The sequence below is a fragment of the Myotis lucifugus genome, unplaced genomic scaffold (assembly GCF_000147115.1).
Source record: "Myotis lucifugus unplaced genomic scaffold, Myoluc2.0 scaffold_7, whole genome shotgun sequence".
In the NCBI taxonomy this organism is placed as follows: Eukaryota; Metazoa; Chordata; class Mammalia; order Chiroptera; family Vespertilionidae; genus Myotis; species Myotis lucifugus.
The window spans coordinates 10303455-10321285 of NW_005871055.1; the positions used below are offsets into that span (position 1 = coordinate 10303455).

General features: G+C 36.3%; 1 protein-coding gene across 10 annotated transcripts in view; it reads right to left on the minus strand.

Annotated features, from left to right (window-relative positions):
- Window positions 1-17831, minus strand: part of INTS6 (integrator complex subunit 6) — a 111477-nt gene that overhangs the window by 70784 nt on the left and 22862 nt on the right. For 7 of the 10 annotated variants that reach the window (XM_006083562.3, XM_023748777.1, XM_014449319.2 and 4 more), the window contains one exon: window positions 16796-16885. In XM_006083562.3, the coding sequence (XP_006083624.2) occupies window positions 16796-16885 (90 nt within the window). Of the gene's footprint in view, window positions 1-5257; window positions 5480-8677; window positions 8697-16795; window positions 16886-17831 lie in introns of those variants that run through there. The other 3 variants (XM_014449314.2, XM_023748758.1, XM_023748763.1) reach the window with 2 other exon arrangements.

The following is a 17831-nucleotide window of genomic DNA, read 5'->3' on the forward strand; positions in this document are numbered from 1 at the left end:
GGAAAGGGGAGGGAAAGGGGAGGGGGAGGGGAGGGGAGGAAAAGGAGATAGGGCAGTCAAAGAGATATCAAAAATGATTTCCAAATTTGCTGTGAAAGAAAATTAAAATCACTAGAGAGGGAAATAGGGTATGTGGGGGTAAAGATATGAGTTTTTCCATTTGTTTTATTTCATTTATTTAGAATGGGTGAACCAGAGAGACAGAGATATATGACCATCACTAATATCTAATTTTAGAACATTTTAACCACCCCCCCCCCCCCCAAAAAACACCTCATGCACATTAGCATCCCCACTTACCCCTACAGCCCCTAGCAACCACTATTTCTTTTTCTATGGAACTGCCTATTCTGAACATGTCATATAAATAGAATAATCCAGTAAGTGGCCTTTAGTATCTGGCTTCTTTCACTTAGCATGCCTTCCAGGTTCATCCTGTTATAGTGTACTAGAGACCCGGTGCATGAAATTTGTGCACGGTGGGGGCTGGACCCTCTCCAATATGGGACCCTTTGGGGGATGTCCAACTGACAGGGATCGGGCCTAAACCGGCAGTCAGACATCCCTCTCACAATCCGGGACTGCTGGCTCCTAACCGCTCGCCTCACAATCCGGGACTGCTGGCTCCTAACCGCTCGCCTGCCTGCCTGATTGCCCCTAACTGCTTCTGCCTGCCTGCCTAATTGACGCCTAACTGCTCCCCTGCCAGCCTGATTGACGCCTAACTGCTCCCCTGCCGACCTGATCACCCCCAGCTGCCCTCCCCCTGCCAGCCTGCTCACCCACAACTGCCCTCCCCTGCCGGCCATCTTGTGGTGGCCATCTTGTGATGATGTGAAGGTGGCCATCTTGTAGCGGCCATCTTGTGACAACGTGAGGGCGGCCATCTTGTGATGACATTGCGTGAGGGCATAATGCCACCTAGGCTTTTATTATATAGGATGTCAGAATTCCATTCCTTTTTAAAGCTGAATACTAATCCACTGTATGGATATACCACATTTTGTTTATTCAACAGTTGATGAACACTGGGTTGTTTCTACTTTTTGGCTATTATAAATAATGATGATCTGACATTTTATGTGGACATGCTATTATTTTCTTTAGGTACATACCAAGGAGTGAACTTTTGTGGTCATAAGTTAACTGTTTCACTTCTTGAAGAACTGCCAAACTACTATTCACAGCAACTACATTACTTTACATTTCCATAAGCAATCTATGAGAGTTCAGTTTCTCTACATTCTCAACATTTATTATTATCCATCTTTTTTTATTATAGCCATTATGAGTGGTATCTTGTTGATTTGCATTCCCTTAATGATGGTGAACATCTTTTCATGTACTTATTAGCCATTTATTTGCCTTCTTTGGAGAAATAACCTTTTTCAGTCCTTTACTCATTTTTAATTGGATTATCTATTTACCATTTTATTTTTTTGTTAATCCTTATCCAAGGATATTTTTTCCATTGATTTTTAGAGTGGATGAGAGGGAGAGAGGGAGGAGGGGGTAGGAAGAAAGATAGAGAGACAAACATCGATGTGAGAGATACACATCAATTGGTTGCCTCCCCCACTTATAACCCAGGTAACATGTGCTTGACTGGGAATCAAACCCGTGACCCTTCAGTGTGTGGGCCGAAGCTCTATCCACTGTACTACACCAGCCAGGGCTCTTTTATTTTTGTACTATAATAGTTATTTGTATATTCTGTATTCTGGGACCTTATCCGATATGATTTGCACACATTTTCTCCTATTCTGTTACTGTCTTTTCTTGATAGTATCCTTTAAAGCACAAATACTTTTTAGTTTTGATGAACTCAAATTATCTAATTTTTCTTTAACTGTTCTTTGAGTGTCATGCCTAAGAAACTGCTACCTAACCCAAGGTCATGAAGATTTACATCTGTTTTCTCCCAAGAGTTTTAATTTTCACACTTAATTTGCTCACCCATTTTTAGTTCATTTTTATATATGGTGTCAGGTACAAGTCCAACTTCACTCGCTTGCATGTGAATATTCACTTGTCCAGTACCATTTGTTGAAAAGATTATCCTTTCCCCAACAAACTGTCCTGGCTTCCTTGTTGAAAATCAATTGACCATAAATGTATGGGTTTCTTTCTGAACTCTCAATTTTATCCACAGATCTATACATATATTCTTATGCAGTATTGTACTTTTTAAAAATCCCATACTAGGGAATAAAGAGCAATAGACTTGAAAAAAATAGGAGAAAAAAAAAAAACAATGGTCAAGCTCTGCCTCTTACTTGGGAAATAGCTATATACTAAGATTCATTTTCCTCACTGTCACAGAATTGGGGATTGAGTTGCGAAATTACCTTGTAAACAATAAAAAATAACACAATTCAGCTTTATACATATTTTCTTAATGATTATGTTAAAACTCATACATGATTTTGGCATCCAGGAATAAAAGAAAGTAGCATAGTAAAAATCTATCACTATATCTGTTTCTAAGAAACAGTGCCTAGCACATAGTAGGCCCTTAATAATATTTATTGAGTGAAAACAACCATTTTCCAATTGTTTTGTATTCTTTTTATTCATTTTCTATAACTGTTAAGGTTATGAAGAAACAATTTACAAATTTAAAATCATCACACTTCAGATTCTTTAACAATTATTCCCTTGGAAAAAAAGAAATCAAGTAAATTTCCCTTAACTTATTTCTAGCTTTTTAATGTTATATAAGCACTTAAGATTCTCCTCATATGATATTAACATGAAAAGAAAAATTTTTAAAAAAGAAAAGGAAAGCCCTAACCGGTTTGGCTCAGTGGATAGAGCGTCGGCCTGCGGACTGAAGGGTCTCAGGTTCGGTTCTGGCCAAGGGCATGTACCTTGGCTGCGGGCACATCCCCAGTGAGAGGGGTGCAGGAGGCAGCTGATAGATGTTTCTCTCTCATCGACGTTTCTAACTCTCTATCCTTCCCCCTTCCTCTCTGTGAAAAATCAATAAAATGTATTTTTTAAAAAATAAATAAAATAAAAAGAAAAATTAAGAAATTATAAGTCAAAGTGAATTCTATAAACTTTAGTTCCTACAGTTTCTTTTTATGATTACAATGTATGCCCTTTAAGGTAAAAAACACACACACTTTTTTGGGGTTCTAGTATGTTCATATTTGTTCAGAGAAAAGAGCAATTACTTGGCAATAGTAATATGGAAATAATTTCTAACCAAGTTTTACTCCAACAAATTTCAAAGGTGAGGTCTTTCTAATTTTTTTAACAACTTTGAGGTATGCTAGTAATTACCTACCATAAAATTCAACCATTTAAAAATTATCCAATTATTTTTAGTAAACTTAAGAGTTGTATAACCTTCACCACTATCCAGTTTTACAACATTTCAACATCCCAAAAGGATCCCTCCTGCTCATTTGCAGTCAGTCCCCAGTCCACCTCCGGGCAACCACTAATCTACTTTATGGACATTCCATAAAAAATGGCAATATAGAATATGCATCATATGATATATGGTCTTTTGTATCTAGCATATTTTTTAGAGGATTATCCATATTGTAGAATATGAATAGTTCATTCCTTTTTACTGCTAAATATATTCCAAGTTTATGTTACATCTGGTGCAAAACAACCTATAAACAATGGTGTCCTTTTTCAGATGTAGGTAAAAAAAAAAAGAGTTGTCAAAAACATCTCATTGTATATTCCCTACTACTGCCACTATCATTCTAAAATCTAAATCTGATCAGTTTCTCCAGTACTATTATCTCTTCAATGATTACCATCAACCTTTAAGGCAAAGTCCAAGTTCTTTGAAAGGGCATACACGATACAGGCCACGCCAACCTATCCACTTTCATTTCCTGCTGCTATTTTCTCATTCTGCCAACTGTCAAAACTGAGGTAATATACGGTTCCCCCACATTCCCTTTTATCACCTTTATGCCTTTGCACCCATCCACATCACAACCTTTCAAAGTCCAACAGGAAACATCATTTCCCAGTGCCAGCCTCACTTTCTCAACAGCTTGTGCTGTAATATTTTACTTTTTACACCAAGCCCTACTGTTTACCTGTCTTTGAAACTCCTGATATCAGCACCTAACCTTGTGCCTGAACCACTGGTGTTCCTATAAGTATTTGTTCAACTAAACTGAACGCATTCTGACTACTAGTATTCTTCTGCTCAGTCAGTATAAGAAGGATCAAATGCACTCTAAAACTGCTGGTGAAAAATAACTAACAAAACCAGTATAATACAATTTCAAGGTCTAGGCAGGTGGCCAACCAAACAGGATATACTCCAGGCGTCAGTAAACAATGGCACACCAGCTAAATCCAGCCCACAGCTTGTTCTGGCAAATAAAATTTTATTAAAGACAACCACATTCATTAGTTTAAAATATTGTCTATAGCTGCTTTTGCCTTACAATGGAATCCAGTAGTTCCAATAGAGACCATATGGGCTGAAAGCCTAAAATATTTACTCTCTGGCCCTTTAAAAATGGTTTGCCAACCCCATTATACATCATGACGAATGATGTGAAAGAAAATATCAGAACTTCTTTTGCGTAAGTTTTCTTTACCTCATCTTTTTTAACATTTTTGCATGTTTTTTAAATATTAATACAGCAGTGACATATATAATTTCTAAATGTAAAAATGCCCATTCAAATTGGGGATGGTGCATGCCCATGTTATTGTTTTTTCTAATATCAGTGACTCATTAAAAAAAAACACAACCTATAAACTCTTAGGACAGGTTTTAGAGTTTGAAAATTTAGCAATAAAGCTTAGTATATGAACAAGTTTATTATATATAAGTGCATAAAACACAGAGAGAGAGCCCTGGATTTAAATTTGCTCCAAACTAAATTGCTCAAAACACCTCTAAAGAATTTTTCATAGAGCTAAAAATGTTATTTTAATTATGCCAGGCAGTTTTAATATACTTCAAGTTGAAGGCAATAAAATATGAGCCACATAAATCCAAACTGCTACAAAGACAGCTGTTTTTTAACCTCAGGTTCTGAAGGGCTCAGGAAATACCGAATCCCTCCCTTTATAGATCTTAAAGTTAGAAGGGTAGTTTCTAATAACTCAAAAAAGTTGGGGTCTGATCATCAACAAATTTATAAACTAAAGTTAATTTACCAATTGAGCCTGGATTTGTCAGGTTAGGGATGTTATTCTATCTTGAATCATATTCTCCAACAAAAAGTCACAGCCCCCAGAGAGAACTACACTCTACTCTGCTCACCTTTAAGGCTTTTTCTGAGGCCTTCCGAGATGACTAGCATCAGACTTTTGAGGAAGGCTAGCCATTAGACAAGGCTTTTCCCCACGTCTGACTGCTTGAAGTGACATCCAGGATCAGGTCGATCCTGTATCCAGGAATCATGACCCTCCCTGAGGCACCAGTCATCATGAGACAGTCAGTGCACTTTGGCACTTCTTGAAAACCACTGGGCTGCTCCTTTAGCTGAAAGGAAAAAAAACATCAAAACCAAAACAAACAAAACAAAGGGGGGGCGGGGGCAATCAGTAATTCAACCTGAAAAGACAGAGCGTGGGGAAAAATATAACAAAATAGCCTTGTCTAGATCAAAATGTAGCCTTGCCTTGAAGTAAAAATCATAGTTTCAATATCTTCCAGTCACTGCACAGCTTATTCCTAATATAGAAATTTAAAAATTTTTATCTATTGCATTATATCTGAAAAGAACAATTGAAAGTGGGAATTACATAAAATAACTATTTATGGAATACAGCCAAGAAAGTATAACGAAGGTACAGTAAGCTCTTGCTTTAACGGACTTCAGATATAACCAATTTTCCAATCCATGTCATATCTGAAAATTAACACCCTGTTAATTTTAAAATGCTTTTAACCAAGATATGCTTATAATTAAATTAACAGGTTATATTTTTTGTTACCAATTCATTGTTATTTTTAACAAATTTTAGCAAGTAGGCCATATGTTAGAAAAAATGCTGTAGTAATATTGCTGACATAAATGTATATTACAAATCTACAACTATAGTCTACATATTTAAATCCCAGATTCACTGCTCCTAAACAATGTTCGGAGAATGATTAGCACGTGATCACACCGCATACGTGGTAATTGATTCTGTTGTCCTGTGGTGTGACTTTCTGCAGTAGTTTTAACATGTGTTGGCTGATGTTCCCATGTGGGCTAAGCCACGCCTCAGCTGTGTGCCTTTGTTTACTCAAGGTGAGTTGTGAATGTACACATTGACAGACCTATTCAGTATAAATTTAAAATTACAGCAATACATATAGAAAATGTCTCTGTAAAATTAAATTTTTCATACATAATCACACAAATGTGTCTACATAAGTAAAAACAGGTAAACTAATTTGACAAATTTTTTAACATATGCATTTGGAAAACCTACTTTATTATATAACGGACTTTCGGCTTTAACAGACACTCCCTTGCCAAAATTAGTCCATTATACTGAGGTTTTACTGTATTTATAAATGACTAGCAGCTGAAGGCTGATATGAGTGTGCCTCATCAGGAGACCAAGTACTCAATTTTTTCATGCCCAAATTGTAATCTGATTTAAAGAGGGATGAAATATACCGCACAGGCTAACTGGCAGAAAATTGCCAATACAGTTAAAGCCAATCTACTACTACTTTTAAATTACATTCTAATAAACAGAAAAGGATTTAATCTTATATCCTCTTTAACTGACTTGACACTAGCACAAGGCATAACCCCCAGACACAACACTCGTCCTAGCATTCTGAATTGCAATGTTCATGCTTGTTTGAAATAACCAATTTTAAATGTTGATATCACTATGTCCTTAAATTTAAAAACTCAAAATATCTAATAAATAATAAGATAACTTAAGACTTATTCAATCAGCTTCAAAATAAAAATTTTAATTCTTGGAAATCAGAGAAAATTCTACTTATTTCTGTTTTTAAATACAAAATATTTTTCCTAAGACATAATATTAAAAGGCAAAAAAAAAATCTTTGAAGTTGTTTTAAAAGTTGTCTCATAACTCCTTTAAAACATTTGTACCCTTAAGATAGTTAATTTATCAAACAATCTCTATATATAAAAGCCTAAGTGATCATTACAACCGGTCACTATGACATGCACTGACCACCAGAGGGCAGGCGCTCAATGCAGGAGCTGCAGCCTGGTGGTCAGTACGCTCCTACAGCCAAACTCCCTTGGCTGGCCAACCACCCGAGGTCCCACTCCGCCCCACCCCCACCCGGCCAGCCCGAGGGACCCCACCCATGCATGAATTCGTGCATTGGGCCTCTAGTTGTTTTATATTCCTTTCTACCACTTATCCAATATCCCCCATTCAGTAAACACTACCAACATCCACATAGATTCCCAAGTTGGAAACCTCAAAATACTGCAAGATTGTTGTGGCTTTGTTGTTGTTTTTCACTTGTTTGAGAATATGATTAAACCTATTAACCTCTGTCCCTAAGAAAAATGTGCATACACACAGATGGACAATGTCTGTAAATAAGATTTCAGGGAATTCACAGAACCCTCTGAAGCCCAAGTCCTGGGGTTCAAAACTCCTGTCAAATACTGCCTTATTCTGCTACTAGAGGCCCGGTGCATGAAATTTGTGCATGGGGGCGGGGGGTGTCTCGCAGCCCAGCCTGCACCCTCTCCAATCTGGGACCCCTCTCACAATCCAGGACTGCTGGCTCCCAACTGCTCGCCTGCTTGCCTGCCTGATTGCCCCTAACCGCTTCAGCCTGCCAGCCTGATCACCCCCTATCCACTCCCCTGCCAGCCTGATCGATGCCTAACTGCTCCCCTGACAGCCAATTGCCCCTAACTGCCCTCCCTTGCCAGCCTGGTTGCCCCTAACTGCCCTCCCCTGTTGGCCTGGTTGCCCCAACTGCCCTCCCCGGCGGGCCTGGTCACCCTCAACTGTCCTCCCCTGCAGGCCTGGGTGCCCCCAACTGCCCTCCCCTGCAGGCCTGGTTCCCCCCAACTGCCCTCCCCTGCTGGCCTGACCCCCCACAACTGCCCTCCCTTTCAGACCTGGTTCCTCCCAACTGCCCTCCCCCGCTGGCCATCTTGTGTCCACATGGGGACGGCCATCGTGTGTGTTGGAGTGATGGTCAATTTGCATATTACCTCTTTATTAGACAGGATTACCATCTTTCAAGACTTGACTAGTATTATCTATTGAGTCGTCTCTCAAAAATTTCTGCCTTGCCGAAACCGGTTTGGCTCAGTGGATAGAGCGTCGGCCTGCGGACTCAAGGGTCCCAGGTTCGATTCCGGTCAAGGGCATGTACCTGGGTTGCGGGCACATCCCCAGTAGGAGATGTGCAGGAGGCAGCTGATCGATGTTTCTCTCTCATCGATGTTTCTAACTCTCTATCCCTCTCCCTTCCTCTCTGTAAAAAAAATCAATAAAATATATATATATATATAAAAAAACTGCCAAACTTTTCCAAAGTGGCTGCACCATTTAAATAAAAAAAAAAAAAAAATTCTGCCTTCCTATCCAGCATAGCTTAGTTGTAGCATATCCCATGTTTTTTCCTGAATTGTTGCATGCAGTTTGCTAATTCTTCCCTGTTTACCACTCTTGTCACCTTGCTGGTAGCAAAAGCTTGTTAAAATGCAAATCTGATCATGTTACTCACCTGCTTAGCATCTTCAATACCTCCTTTGTAAATGTTAAACAGATTTATATTGTCTTCTTAGGGTGGTATCATCTGGCCTCTGCCTATATTTCAAGCATCCATGCCTCCTACCTAAAATTTCTATACTTCACTCATATATTTCATAATTGCCCAATACACTGTTTTCATACCTTCATACATTTTTTTGCACTGTCCCTCTTCCTGAAATTTCAGCTCAATTCCTTACCCAAGCCTCAAAGCTAAGCTCCTTTCTTCATGTTCTCTCAGAACATTCTGTTTATTTATGCCATGAGATTTATCTCAATGCATTATTACAAATGCTTGTATGCTTGTTTACTTGCATATCTCCAGGCAATATGCAAGAGTCTTCTAAGGGCAAGAGTCTTGCTTAATTCTATCTTTGTGTTCCCAGTATCTAGAACACAGTAATTCTAAATATAAATGGTGTGCCAATATTCTTGTATACAACCAGTTAGTAAGCATCACAAGAAAAATTATTGCTGAATTAATCTAAATATACTTTTAAGAATTCAAAATCAATCTGGGGGGAGGGATGGGTTCAGGGTGGAGGTGGTCAATGGGAAAAAAAGGGGGACAATAAAGATAAATTTTTTTAAAAAGTATTCAAAATCAGAACAAATTGTTACAAAAGGGTATTTTAGTAGCAACTCACCAGAAAGCAAATATTAAGCGTAACTATGCCCACCTGGGTCAAGTGTGTGTGTGTGTGTGTGTGTGTGTGTGTGTGTGTGTGTATTTGTGTAAAATAATGCTAATTATAGACATCCAAACCAGGAATTAAAGCATAATAAGGATAACAGAATACTATGTAGTCCTTTGGATAAAAACTCCTAAGCAAGGGATAGCAAGCACATGACAGAATATGAATTAATTACTCCCCTTTTCTTACCTTCTCCTCCTCTAACCCATCTCCTACTCAGGGTCTAAGAGTCTTCCTCAATACAGCAAGCCAGAAGCAGTAACTACAGATTACAGTCAGCACATAAATTAATATTTCAAGGCTACCCAATAACTGATTCTAAAGCAGACCAAACACAATATAAAATATTCACACAAGGCCTATTCCATATCCCTTGGAAACTCCTTTACAAGTTTTAACAATTCTAAAGGTTAAGAATTAATTTTCTTAAAATATTTTGATGGTCTTTGTGTAAGTCAAAGCAGTTTTAACTTGTTTTGTTAAAATTATTCACTTTCACATGTATTTTTAGCAGTTTTTAAAAATATTTATTTATAGTTATACTGTGCTCTGAAACTATAGTTTCTAAATCTGTGCATCAAAATCAATTGGGATACTTCAAAAAATGCAGATCCACAGGTCCGTGCCCAGGTCAACTGAACCAACATTTCCAGAATTAGCGGTATATTTTCTAAAACATCCTAGGTGATTATTATGCAGCAACTTGAAAACTACTATTCTAAATATCACAGTAGTTTACTAGTATATATGGAAGAGCTAGAATCAGAAATTTTCCTTACATGTACAGTGTTGCTTATTGCTTGCTGGCTCTGACAGGCTAAGAATTTCAGGGTGAAGTTGCTTCACCCTCTGAATGAAAACAATGTTGTGATATCTTACCATAAGTTTCTAGATAATAAACTAGCTATTGTAGCCACATAGTTTCATTAAAGAGTAATCAGCCAGCGTTTCTTTTTAATTATTCTATTATAGTGTTTGTCTAGAGGCAATTCTTAAGAACTTCCCTTTACACAAGACCTTGAAAAAAAAAATGTGAATGTGAATTGCTGAAAATCCACTATAGGTATTAAATTGAAATATTTCATCATCTTCTTTTAATTATGCATTTTTTATACATGCTAGAGGCCCGGTGCACAAAATTCGTGCACTGGGGGGGGGGGGGACCCTCATCCCAGCTTGTGCGTAATCCCCTTGGGGAACGGCCCTAAGCCAGCAAGCGGACATCCCTCTAGCAGTCAGGGACCCCTTGCTTCTTACTGCCCGCCTATTCGTGAACCTGGCGTCTGCCTGAGAAGCGCTCCCCCTGTGGGAGCGCACTGACCACCAGGGGGCAGCTCCTGCATCGAGCGCCTGCCCCCTGGTGGTCAGTGAGCATCATAGCAACTGGTCGTTCTGTCGTTCGGTCAATTTGCATATTAGGGTTTTATTATATAGAATTTTTAATATACTCATAATTGCAGATATATCATTTTTTATAGCACACCAAAATAAATCAAGAGTTGAGAGAACAGGGCCAAAAATATGGGTAAAAAAATAATAATAAACTGCATCCAACAAATTCTTATTAAATGTTCCTGAAAAGTTGTGTTGATAGAGACTAACATATACAGCAATATTGTACATATGTTTAGAACATTTGAATCACAGATCAGTAAAATAGGAGCTAATGCTGAAACTGCTACTGAGCCCCTACTACTATCAATATGAAAAGGCACCACTACTAAGGAGGAAACATGAAAATGCAGAAACACATTTACACACAGATCTGTTTGATATATTCTATCATACTACAATGACATCTTTCAAGATTCCTTAGTGGTCTTTTTTAAAAAGAAAGAAAAAATACCCCCAAATTCTAAGAATATTGGGAGAAAAATAACTATTTTAAATATATGTTTAAAAGTCTTTCCTGACACAATTTAAACAGTTTTGACAGCGTTTGGCACATATTTTTAATAACTTTAGTGAAATAAAAACATTTTATGGGGGGAAGAGAGATGTGATATCTGAACTATTTCAGATACTAGAAACAAACAGATTTCAATAAATTCTGGACTGTCCTATTAATCAGTAACAGATCATGAAGAGTTAAATACAAACTGTAACTATAGATTCTAATCATAGATTATCCTTGTTAAAGGTAAAACTATTTACATTGCCCAGCAATGATCCAGAAAAATCACTGACAATCAACAACTCAAAGACTCATGGGACATCTGCATCAACTTTTGAAAACTGAGAAGTTAAAACATAGCTGAGATTACTCAGACAATTTTTTCCTGCAAACGCATGCCCTTCCTGAACATCTGCCAAAAAGTTATAATAGTTGCCCTAGTTCTTCTTAAAAAGCTGGGGAAGCTCATTAAAGGCAAAACTTTTAATGTCAAAAACCAACAGGGGTTTGTTTTTTGTGGTGTGTTTTTTTTTTACTGCTAATATCTTCTCTAAAATGTTAGCTTCCAAAGCAATTATAACATTGATAGAGATGCAGAAAGATTCTTCAGCATATAGAAATCTCAATATTTGAAAGATAATACTACTATTAGCACTTTCAAGGAAAAGAAAAATAACTGCTACACTTCCTGTAATGTCATTCATCACCAAGAAGGTACTGGCAGGATTTCTTCTGGCTACTTTATTGAGCAATATAGTTAGCCACCTGCTCTTGGAATCATAGTACAGAACAGTTTTCCATTGCAAAACAGTTCTTAAGAGGATTATTGCAGGAAACAAGACCAGAAAAAAATGTTACAACTCTAATTTATAATTTGGTAATTCTACCAAAACATCTGACACATCAATAATATAACACGCTGAATGGTACTATGATTATTTGGCCGCAAGTATGTTTACCAACATCAAAGATTACTACTATGGAGGTAAACAATATTGTTTTCTTGTGTATCAGAATTCAAAGTCCCATCTAATTTACTCCTCGTAAGTAAAAATATTGCAAACATCCAACTATATCAAATAGCTGCATTTAAAAAGAAAAAAAATGTATTTTAAAAATACACACATACTTTTCCAACACAAACAGTTATCAAAAGTCCTACAGAGTTATCACAAATGCTACACTATAAACACACTTATGACACCTCAAACAATTGCCTGGCCTTTTCATTAAAGGAGGCCAAAAGATAAAGTCATGAATTAAGGTAAAATGATGATATACACTTCAAGATTTTTGTCCACAGTCCAAAGCTGCAACTCTTCTAAATCCGAACACACTAAGAAATGAGCTGTCACAAAAGAAATAGTAGCCCTATAATTATTTTGACAAACAAGTTATAATTGGATCATTCTGGCCTGCATAAAGTTAACCACCTCAAGAGACAATTATTGTACCAAGTTTTCCCATTAACTATTTTCTAGGCTTAAAACAACTTTTTATCAGGCTTTATAACTTCACAGATATAAACTGTAAGCCACATCCTCTACCAAATCATCTGCAAGATCCTTGAATAAAAATTAAATGACTATAAAAATTCACATTACACAGGATTTGACATGTATACAAGATAGCTAATATTACAATTACCCTCCCTCTTCAATGCTCCCATTCACTTAGTATGTATCTTTATTTTATCATTCTTAAAGCCATTTAATAGGCGATCACACCCATAGACTGTGAACTTGAAAACTGGAAATCCACCCTATTTATCTTGGTTATCCTCACTGCCTAGAAATGCCCTGGCCATAATAGTCATTCAAGATACACTGTGTGACTAAGAACATAATACCTTCATCACAACTGCATAAAAGGTGAAGGAGATAAACAGGAAATCAAGTAAATAGAAGATAATTTTAAGAACACACAAAAACAGAATCTGAGCGGTAACAGATACATCAGGGAAAAAAGCACTGGTCTGGAGGGGCTGGAATGTCTTTGGAATTTAGATAAATTCTAATGCAGATTTTGACAATAACAGATTTTACAAACTTTAGTGAATCACTTTGCTTCCTGGATCTCAATTTCCCCATTTATAAAATAAATACTATGATTAAATGAGCTCTAAGTTTACTTATATGCCATAAAAACGATTTTAAAGCAGCAGGAACACTTATTCCTGAAAAACAGCACTGACAGAACAGATATAATATACTATGCGAGATAATGTAATTCTGGAGCAAAAGATATTGTATGGGTGGGATGCACAACTCCATAAATAGTAACAGCTCACATCAATAGCAGCCACAAGCAGGCAAGATTTATATGCACACATACCTAATGTGAAAAATTACTGACATTTTCACTCATTCAATAAATCTGAAAAGGAATGAAGTTCTGCCAAAAGCAAAGGTTAAGAGATCTGAAGAAAAGAGACATAAAGGCAAAATTCTGTTTGTTATTCCCAAGTAGAAATTATAACAGTACAGATCATATGTAGTGTGCGCATGCGCGCACACACACACAAAAAAAACACGAAGCATTTTTATGCTTTTTATGAATTGAAAGGCTCATTAAAATGAATCACATAATTTAATTATTTGGGCTAGAACAAACCAGTATTTCACAACATTTTAGCAAAAATTAAGTTTCAACAATATGCACTTCTGGGATATATTGTCTTTCTGCCCCACTTATTGGGACTTATTGGGACACTGAAAACCAAACATGCATAGGAGCAAAGACATTCATTCCTAAACTTGAAAACTGAAACAACTCATAGACCTATAATGCAACCACATAACCAAAATAAAACTTTGCCTTAATACAAATGAATCATCCACCTCAGAGAAGAAGTTTAATGTAAGCTCTTTTATCAGTACTATGCTAAAGAGTGTAAAAGATCCTTGCCCACAGGAAAATTTCCCAAGCTACTAGCAAGGTAGTTTTCGGTCACTGTAAACACACAGTCTCATTTCTCTAACATCCTTCCCAAAAACCTAGGAAGAAAAGTAAGCAATTCCAATATCCATGTATATTTCAAGATATTTTTAAAAGGTACAAGAGGTCCTACAAAACAAAAATTACAAATAAAACATATGGTTGACCATCGACCTATGAACCAGGAGGTCATGGTTCTATTCCTGGTCAGGGCACATGCCCGGATTGCAGGCACATGCCCGGATTGCAGGCTCAATCCCCAGTAGCAGGCATGCAGGAGGCAGCCGATCAATGATTCTCTCTCATTATTGATGTTTCTATCTCCCCCCCTTCCTCTCTAAAATCAATCAATCTATATATATATATATATATATATATATATATATATATATATATATGTATATATATATATACAGACATACATATATATATATATATTATTTTTTTAAATATCCAGATGTATGAAAACAAAATATACTGTACCCCAAAGGGCATGTCCAGAAAGGTAGTAAGACAGAGCACCCTGAGTAGATTATCTCACAACAGAAAATAGAAATACATTTTCAGTCATCACAACTACAAATCAAAATCATTAAGAATAGCCCTAGCCAGTTTGGCTCAGTGGATAGAGTGTGGGCCTGCGAACTGAAGGGTCCCGGGTTTGATGCCTCAGTTGTAGGCTCCTTCCCATCCCAGGCCCTGGTCGGGGCTCATGCAGGAGGCAACCAATTGATGTGTTTCATGCACATCGGTATTTCTGTCTTTCCTTCTCTCTTCCACTCTCTCTAAAAAGCAATGGAAAAATTCCTTGGATGAGGTTTTTTAAAAAAAAAAAAAAATTAAGAATAAAAATAAAATGAAACAAACCATCAAAAGACTTCTATAAATTTTACAAAAAAGTTCATTGTTATGGGTTCTATTAATAGTATTTCTGACCTGACTATTAATACATCAATCTTTCTGAAGTTTTTCAAAAGGAAGGTGAAGTAGAAAAAAATCAACTGAGAGTTTCAAATTTAAGCAACATTTCTATTGCATGTTCATGTATATAATCAATGTCTATCTGATCCTGATAATGGTAGGATATCACACATGTCCACTAAGTTAAAAAAAAAAAAAAAAAAAGCCCCCAAACCCACTAATGTCAATTATGGAGCATTCCAAGTCTATTAATTATATATAGACTAGAAAGTATTTAATTATGAATTTTAATCTACCTAAACTTTTCAGCTCTATCTCCAGGAATTATAGCCTAAATTCCCTCTGACATCAACTGCTCACACAAAACAATTCTGGCTCTCCTCCCCCCTAATCAAGATCAGACAATCACAATTCTTTACTGGTTCCAATGTTTCATGATAGGACATGTTCTCTTCTTTACAGCCTACCAAGCACTTTCACATACATTAATTATTTCATTTAGTCTTCCAACAATCCTAGGAGGTAGGGCAAGAATTATCATCTTCATTTCATTGCCAAAATAGAGATTGAAAGATGTTAAGCTAGTTCACTGCTAGAAAGTAGTTGAAAGAAGACTAGAATCCACATGTCTTTATTCCATGTCCAATTACATTCCCCAATGTCACACAAATAAAAAGTATTGCTAAAAATTACTGAACTTAAAAATTACACTTTTCTTACTTAATCAAACCCTCTGTAGATACAATAAGAATTAAAGTTAAGGTTCTAAAGCAAATATAAACAGTTAATAGTCTAAACCAGGGGTGGGAACATCTGGCCCACAGGCCATTTAAGGCCCGTGGAAATCATTTGGTCTGGTCCTGCCAAGGCATTAGGGGGTGAGTTAATTAAGTGTTTGAGCAAATATAGCAGGCTAATTTTTAAGTTGATAATTTTGTATGACCCATGAATGATGGTATAAGTGTCCAAATGGCCCTTGGCAGAAAAAAGGTCTAAACCAACTCCTTCCTATAACATACCTTAAAAACCTAATGTAATGTTCAAGAGCAATTCAAATACTACAATAAAAACAGATTAAAGTTAAAAATAATTCTGTATTCATCCTATCACATAACACACAACCAACTCTGCCTAATGCATGCTTGTAGACAATAGGTGAGGTTATTATTATACTATATTTGACTTAAAATAAAAATGTCCAAAAACCTCCTAGTCTTAACCTCCTTGTGGCTTTGCTATATTCTAGTCTAGGAGTGTCCACAGTGGGGTGCACATGAAAATCCACTGAAATATGGGAAGAAATTATTCGAATGCTGTCTTCATTTTTTTAACCTGAAAATATTAATTTTACTAAATTTACTGTATGAATTGATACTGTCACTCTCACATAAACTCAAAAATACACATATTTTGGGGTGGGGTATGCTCAAAATAGTTTCACACAAAGGATTCCTATTCAAAAAAATTTAGAAACGGTTGCTTCAAACAACAGAGAAGGTACACGAGTACTAGAAAACAGATGACTCTAGACTGCATCAAATAATAAAAGAATCTATTTAAGGCAGTCAATATCCTGCAGTTGCATATAAAAATAAAGATCTTAAACTGCATTTACATAATCCATGCTGATATAAACATAACTTACCTCATCCTGGACTCCACTGGTAGTAGTCAACTTGCTCCCATCAGTAATTGTAATAATTATTGCTGGCTCCAAGTAAAAGGGGTTTCTTCCCTAAAGTCAAAAAACACGTTAATCATATTAAGATCTAGACATTAGTTCATTTTTTCTGAGTAAAAAGTCAATGCTCAGAACAGTGCCTAAGTCCCTCTTTTTGTTGTTAAATTTTAAAGATAGTGTATAGGCTCTTGTACATTTAAAAAAACTAGAAGGAAACAAACCAAACAGAAGATAATCTTAAAGGAGTAGGATTAAGTAGAGAAAAAGGTGGGCTTTTCACTTCACCCTACATTGTTTTAATTTTTATAGTGAGCATTTACATTTATGTAACTATCTAAAAGTATTTAATTTCTTAAAAGAGATTCCATAATTAAGTTCTAATAACTGAGCATATTCAGATATTACAAATTAAAAGGATAGTATTTTCTTAGAAACTTCTTAAAAAGGAAGGCAAAATGATAGGTGAACATTATCATGTAATTTAATCCAAGAGCTAGTTCCATGGAAAAACTAGGGCTACTCTGAGCTTAGCAAAATTAATAATAGTCCAATGCAAAAAAATTATATAGTAATTACATAGGATGGTTACTTAAAGAAACTACTTGGTGAAGAGTACAAAAACAGTAACAGTGGCAATGGAACACAGTGAAAAAGTTCTCAAATGCTCTATAGGTAAGGTACAATAACTACATTAACTTCCATTCAAATCTGTGGTCAAGTCATTCTATGAATACAATAATCGATTCTAAGTGACATAGGGGCTCAGATAAACATAAACTTATCTTTTACATATAAATGGTTCTCATCTGAGATACTAAGCACATTGTGTATAAAACTATAATGAAAGATTGAAGTTTCTAGAGGGTAAACCTGGTGTTTGAAATCAAAGATATCAAATTCTCAGTTACTAACAATGTTCAAGGACAGAATGAAGTTTTATTGGATATGATGTTAAAAAGCATGACAAATTTTAATGTGCATATGAACATGGAGATCTTGA